The sequence below is a fragment of the Branchiostoma floridae genome, chromosome 4 (genome assembly GCF_000003815.2).
Source record: "Branchiostoma floridae strain S238N-H82 chromosome 4, Bfl_VNyyK, whole genome shotgun sequence".
In the NCBI taxonomy this organism is placed as follows: domain Eukaryota; kingdom Metazoa; phylum Chordata; class Leptocardii; order Amphioxiformes; family Branchiostomatidae; genus Branchiostoma; species Branchiostoma floridae.
The window spans coordinates 33,203,605-33,210,734 of NC_049982.1; the positions used below are offsets into that span (position 1 = coordinate 33,203,605).

At 47.0% G+C, this 7,130-nt stretch overlaps 1 protein-coding gene across 1 annotated transcript; it reads right to left on the reverse strand.

The window, feature by feature from the left end:
* Positions 1-271: 271 nt before the first annotated feature.
* On the reverse strand, positions 272-6,756 carry LOC118413433 (cytochrome P450 26A1-like). Its single transcript, XM_035816807.1, has 5 exons — positions 6,490-6,756; positions 2,953-3,145; positions 1,936-2,436; positions 1,284-1,712; positions 272-883 (listed from the first exon to the last, which is right to left on the reverse strand). Exons 1-5 carry the CDS (start codon positions 6,636-6,638, stop codon positions 380-382), a joined length of 1,776 nt encoding a protein of 591 aa, XP_035672700.1. The 5' UTR covers positions 6,639-6,756; the 3' UTR covers positions 272-379.
* Positions 6,757-7,130: the final 374 nt, after the last annotated feature.

A 7,130-nucleotide genomic window follows, 5' to 3' on the forward strand; every position in this document is an offset into this window, starting at 1 on the left:
CACTTTGTTTGCCTTCATTTTCTGATGCTGCTTTGTTGGTTCTTTGACTGTGTGTGCATTCATGTGTTGGTGCAGATCGTCTATCTATATGTCTCAATGCTGGGCAACAACTCATGTTACATTCTAAACGCCTGGCTAGAACTGTTTTTAGTGGGTAGCACGTTCAAATAGCACTTCATACATGTATGTTGCAATATCATACAATTTATTAGAGATAAGACAGTGAGAACAAAGGGGTCCACACACCCAGAGTAGGCTAACACTATGTACCCATAGAGACCTGTCAAACAAAATAAGGTCTTTAGTTGTACGTGATATACACGTGGTTAATGATTATATAATAGTTCTATATTCAGCGGCATTTATTTATATGCATAATCTATGCCCCGCATGCTTCCGACTTTCGTGCCATCACAATCTGACAAGGAGCGTCAAAGTCCTGTTGTTTTGGTGACGTGTGGCTGGGACCAGGTACGTTGCTGCTGTAGCAAACTGACAAATTTGTGTTCTGTTCTGTGGCGTCTGACAGCGTGTTGTTCGTTATCGGTTCGCATGGAGTGAACTGGACAGGGAGTCCATTGACTGGCCGTGGGACAGGTATAGCTGTCATGGCGGGCACCTTGCCGTCCGCCAGCTCCCAGCGGCAGCTTCTCACCAGCTCCACGCACAGCAACTTCAGCTGCAGCTTGGCGAACTCCTTCCCGGCACAAGCGCGAGGTCCGGCACCGAAGGGGATGTAGTGATGGCGCCCCCTTCTGCTTCCATCGCTGTCGGCAGCCCAGCGGTCCGGGTCGAACTGGTCAGGACTGGACACGTTACCGACCGACCCGTGCGTGTCCCGGATGCTGTACGTGACGGTCCAACCTGCCGGAACCTGGAAGCCCTGTCAGCGAATAAAGCAACATGAAAGAAATTTAAATTGTAATACAATTTCTTTTGATGAAAAGAGTGTTGTTATAAAGATACTTTTGCATTGGTTTTTAAATTCTTAGCCGACAACATTTTTTTAAATCTTTGCTTTCAAACGTAGTCTGTTATCCAGACCTTTTCTAACTACAGAGTCTCTTGTGGTGCGTGAGAGGACGAAGACACTCGTCAGTTATTTTAGGTGTGGATACCAGGCTGCTAGAAACAACTTTCTGGTTTCCCGTACAGTGGCAGAAGACACTGGCACTTGAACATGCACAAATAGAACGAGGAAATAATCAAGCAAAAATAATCAATGGTTGAAAATGATTGAATACATGTATGGATTTCTTACGCAAAAAGTACAAAACACTAACATCTAGTTCGAATGTCTTGAGAGCCTTCCTGAAGCCTCCCCCTATAGGTGGACTGATCCTGAGCACCTCCTTGACGACCTGCCCCACGTACGTCAGCCTGCCGACCTGCTCCAGACTCAGAGGCTGGTCCGGCTGCAGCAGCCCGTGCTTCTCCAGGTCCTCCTGCACCTTCTGAACCACCTGTGGCTGCAGCGCCAGGTGCATGATGAGGGAGGTGGCGGCGCTGGACGTGGTCTCGTGCCCGGCAAACAGCAGCTCCACGGCCGTGTCCTGGATCTCCTGGCTGTTGAGGTCGTGCCCGACATCACGCGCCGCTAAGATCAGACGGGAGAGGGCGTCAGTGCCGATGTCACCGTTGTCGATGTCTCGCTGCTTTCTTTTGATGTGGCCTTCCAACCACTCATCGATTATTTGTCGATACCTCAGGGCCTGGCACAAGAGAGACAGAAAGATCATAAAGAAACGTACAGAACCTACAATTTGAAGTGAGTTTGAATACGCTACAGCCTTGTGCCATAACATGGACAAAAGGGTGAGTTTTGCTGACTCATTAAGTACCTAAATTTGACATGACAAGTGCATTGAATACGACCATGCGTAGTTTTGTAGAAGTATGAGCTTGAGACATATTGGTGTACGTGGCGTGTCGTACCTTCGAAAGTCCTCCGAACGGGATCTTTACTGGTAGCGAGAAGAGATTGTCTATCATGTTTTGGAAGAGGACGGTGACCCGTTGGGCGTCCTCCTGGCCGGTGTGGACGCCGATCAGGCTGGCTGCAGCGATCTTTAACGCCATCTCTCTGGATGCCGGGTACACGACAACTGGCTGCGGCTGGCCGCACCACTGCGCTACTGTTTCTCTCAGGACCGTCTGAGTCGATCTCAAGTAGCTCTCCATAGCGTTTTGGTTGAAGGCTTTCATGACGACCCTTTTCCGAAAGCGATGCTCCTCACCGAAGCTCATACCGAGGTTCTGTGTACCGAGGACCGCCCGGATGCTGTATGGCCAGATCGTCGTGACCAGCGTGTTCTCGCCGTGGAGAATCTTGCGCACGTTGTCGGCGCCCCTGACGCGGACGGTCGGGCGGCCCAGAATGTGGGTCTTGTACACGTCTCCGTAAAGCTCATGGCGGCTCCGGCTGAAGTCTGCCCCCTACAAAAGAAGAATGATTTGTCTTTTAGTATCAGTAAAAAAATAAAATATTCCAAAACACTGGTATGTATCGCCAACATTTCCTGTCATCTACAGGACACTGTGAGAGGGATTGATGATATAGACTGTTCCTTTCATGCAGTTGAACGCACTAAACAGTCATATTGAATAACCCTTACAACAGTCGCATTAATAGTACTCTTGTATACCCCCTTTCCACCAGAATGTAATCGCTGAGAAACGGTAACTTGGATTTGTGTGAACGTTGATTCTATAATTGGTTGGAATATGAAGCACAATGCAAAAGTATAAGTCAGGACTCAGGAGACAACAAACTCACCAAACGTATTAAAAACCTTCTTTGCATTTGAATTCATTGAGTGTCCTGTCAAATATATGGTTCTGTCAAATATATGGTCGCCACTCATCGCTCGCTCAGAGATCGCAGTCTTGTCATTGAAAAGGGTAGCTATACGGGTAGCCATAAGGTGAAGACTTGTGTTAAAACCGGCTGACCTGTGTGACGAAGGCGAGGGTTTCTCCTATGAACGGCAGGCCCATGCTCCCCTTGGGCAGGGGCAGGTCACAGGCCGGGTCCCCCTGGGTAGAGTAGTGCTTCCACAGCGTCCATAGCGTCCATACCAGCACCAGGGGAACTGCCGCGTTAATCAGCAACTCCGCCAGCATCGTGTGGCCGCAACAAGAGAGTCTGAAGAGACAGGTTTGTTGTTAGGACTATTATAACAGGTGTATATATATATATATACACGTTATGTTTGTTTTTGATTATGATCAAGTTATGATTGGTTAACTTTGTTTTGCTAGAAGGTGACGTTATTTGCCTGCAATTTATGATTGGTCGTTGCAGGGTCAACGAAGTGTGCGGTGGCAAGGGCAAAGTCACGCGACAATGGTCCAAGGCGCGACGCGACCGATGCCATGGCACGTGCCAACGTGTGCCGGGGCACGAGGAAGGAAGAAGTGCCGGGTGTTTGTCCCAAAGCAAAGGAACCTGTAATGTAAACGAGTAAAGCCAGCCGGAAACGTTAAACTGTTCCCCAGACATAGTTGATTGGTCCTTCCAAGTATTGAAGGAAATGTACATGCCTAACTTTCTAGACCGTACATACAAAACGCATTGTTTATATATAGTAACAGTCACTAATACTTCCCAAAGTTATGTATTTCGGAATACAGCTTTGGAGAGCTAAAAATACATTGATGTATGAGGCAATGGCTAGAATGTCATTGACAATTTCCGGCCTTACTGAACTGGAAAAATTATCGTGTCTTCGCGCTGTGTCTATCAGAAAGAAGGGCGAAATGGGACGTTGTAAATGTATTTAATTTCGCGGGGATTTAATTTCGCGGTAACGGGAAAAAGAACTTCTCGCGGTGGTTTTAAGTTCGCGGTAGCACCATGCACTGTAGTCTCTTACTGCCATGAAAAACTTGATGTTCTCGGTGGTTTTAAGTTCGCGGTGAAGTGGCCAACCGCGAAAACCGCGAACATTAAACCGCCGCGAAAGTTTCTGCATTTACAGTACTATGCGGGGAAACAGTGCAAACAATGCGGCTGTGAGTACAGGTCCGCAAACCGCATGTGGTGTGAGTAAATACGGTTTTATGACCAGCTCGTCGTGGTGTGCACATGCGCAGAGACGAGCAAATACCACGATGTTAAGCTAAAACTAGTTCGAAAAGTTGATTCTTTTGACATTAGCCAAAAGCATTGTTCCGTCTATCATTCTGTCTACCATGTTTAATGCACACCGAAATGCTTTATCTGCCCGAGGTAGTGGGAATAGTAATCATGACATCAGTTAGTTTCTTAAAGAAATCCTAGTGAGGTTGCTCCTACAGTTCTTGATGACAACTAGTTCCACTCTGTACGATAGTTCTAGGAAAGAACAAACATTTGAACACATCAATTCTTGGTCGATAACTTTGGTACTTGAACCTTCGAGTCTTCTGTATTCCCTGAGAGCTGTAGTTTTGCCCGCATCATTCGCCCAACTCAAACCCCCTTCCCGCTTTTAAAATGAAATAATTCCTTTCTTAACGTGTATTAACTAAAAAAATCGAAAGATACAAGTATTATGTTAAATATATGATGGAGAATGGAGACATTGCTTCACCAGGTTGTCGACAAAAGTGTTCTCAACCAGCTGTTCTCAACATTCGGACACTTTACCCCACTCCGTACTCTGCGATTTTACTTTTCATCGCCCGCCACGACCACAATGTGGCGACTTGTAGTCCAAATGTCCTGCTTCACACCATGCAATGTGCTTTACGTCAGAGGGGCAAAAGGTATAACGGTTTGGAGTGTAGTTCAACCAGGGAGAGGTCACTACATGTTAAAACATGGTCCGGTGCTCGCACAAACAACGTTTCACGGATACATGTACATGTAGATCAATATTTGCACCGGAAAATGGAGCAGTCCAATAATAGAAAAACCTCATCGTCATATCGGAACTATTAAGTTGTTCAGACAAATATTTCTCTCAGTAATTGTGCAAATATCCCGGTGCCAACTTTTGCCCACAGTGATAGCGGCGCCGGGTAGGTCCGAGCAGCTTCCTCAAGTTTTGGATGGGACCAAGTATTGCTGATAAGAAATGCACGAGCTCCTTCCATCGCCGCTAACCTAACTGGCCTATCCCCAACACTACGCACCCAGGCTATCCACTAACACCACACAGGCTCGAGTTGTAGTTGCGTGTACAGATCCAGCGTTTTACGTTGGACTCAAACGAAGCGTGTTAGTTCAGCTAGACTCCATGACGGGCTCTCTGGGGCCTTCTTCCGTCTTTTTTTTTTGTCTCAGGCCGCGAGGCATCAACAAAACAGTACAAAGTAGAAAGCCCGATAAAAACGCCTAAAAAACGTATAAATAACAGCCGGAGCCTAACCTCTGCTTGGAGAGTAATGACAAGGTAGGTTTGGAAAGGGTTGAGTGAACTATTCTCGCAGCCGTTTATTTCTCTATGCCAATTACTAACGTAGCCATTACGCCCAGTCAGTTTGAGGCCGTCGTATTGTTTCTTTGGATTTCTTTCAATGTTACGAAATGTTACGGTCCTCCGAATCAGTGGCGGTCAGTTTGCCCTGGTCCAAACCGCTGCCTGTCCGTCCTACGGTCAGTCCGGGGTTGACAGGCTTTGCGTTCGTTACTATATACGAACTGATCAGTGGTTAACGATACCCATGCGAACGTGTTCCGTAAATAATTTCAGCCTGGCTTTTCACTAACTCAAGCCTCGCTGTACCGGAAAGTGTGACCGTGAAGTACGGATATACGGCGATGCTTGCGATAACTCCACAGTAAAGCGGCTGAACTCTACCTGACCCGCCGCCAGTCGGCCCGGCCCGGCCCGCTGACAGGGCCGCAGACTGATTTATGACCATTCGCTACCGTGCACGCGCTCGTCTACTGACCCGCTGTAACCTCTCGTACTTATACATCGATTATCTCCTCGTTAAACAAAACTTCACTGTAAATCTTCCCCTCCTGCAAACTTGTGCAGTCTGAGCTGCCATTTCTAGAATGGGACATAAGTTCGTCAACGATAGCAACGATAGCGACCGTACAGCCATGACATAAACCAACGTACGAGCCTTTCCCGCTTCACAAACCAAAAAGAAATGAACTGTTTCTTTCCATTGCGCACAAAAATATCAACGCGAAAAGCAACATTTTGTCGCTTGAAGTTGATCGCAACGATTTCATACCATCACAGAATCCACATACTCCACATACTCCGAGTTTATATAAAAAGTTTAAAACGAAAAGAAAACATTACCCACCTATCCCGTATACGTACCACGAACTGGTGGCATGCACAGTTTGGCTGCAACTTTGTGCGAAATACTCCTTTTTTTCGATAGTGAGGCGTAATCAGTACATTTTCCAAACTTTAAACGCAACATTGGAAATCATTAGGTGGGACAAAATAAAGTATCAAACTAGCTTTATCCGGATATAAATGTAGTAGAGGTATAAAATCCTTTGAAAAAAACACTCTATGAATTGAAATAGTGTAATACCTGAAGTGAAGGTCTGGGTCGGTAAATGCGGACTTGTGCACTGCTCTGTCCCACTCTCTTTGTCCTCTCTCTCCGGCCAGAAACCGGGCTTTTATATGAGTGATGGCTGTTTTGACAGAGGGGCGGGACTTGGGAAAATCTCCGACCATACTAGTCCAGGTTCCGTACGTGCCCGTTCTGACCCCCCGCGGAGCTGGGAAGAGGATAGCAGTGACATTGCGATGGCATTCACTGCACAACTATCCCCACATAAAAAAGATGCTTGAACCATATGATAATGTCCATTTCTCCTTGATCAACAATTCTATTTCATTTCTATGTATAACACTCTCAACTAACCCCCCAAATCCCCCCCCCCCCCTCTTCCGTCCCCACAACCCACAACCTCTGGAGTCCGGGCTGCCCCTCCCTGCACCCGTCTTGGCAACGTCACCTGCTTGGAGTCACTCAACACCACTTCGTTCACACGAGCCTTCCTACTCGGGTCATCTAGGGGACATCGGGGCAGGAACACCTTTCTAGCTACATAATGCAGGACTTCGCCTTCCATAATGTATCCAGATGCACAGCTGGGCGAAGTTTAGCCACTTTTATTCCTCAATGGTTTGGGAATATATCCCAAGGCGAGGGCGCTGGTATGT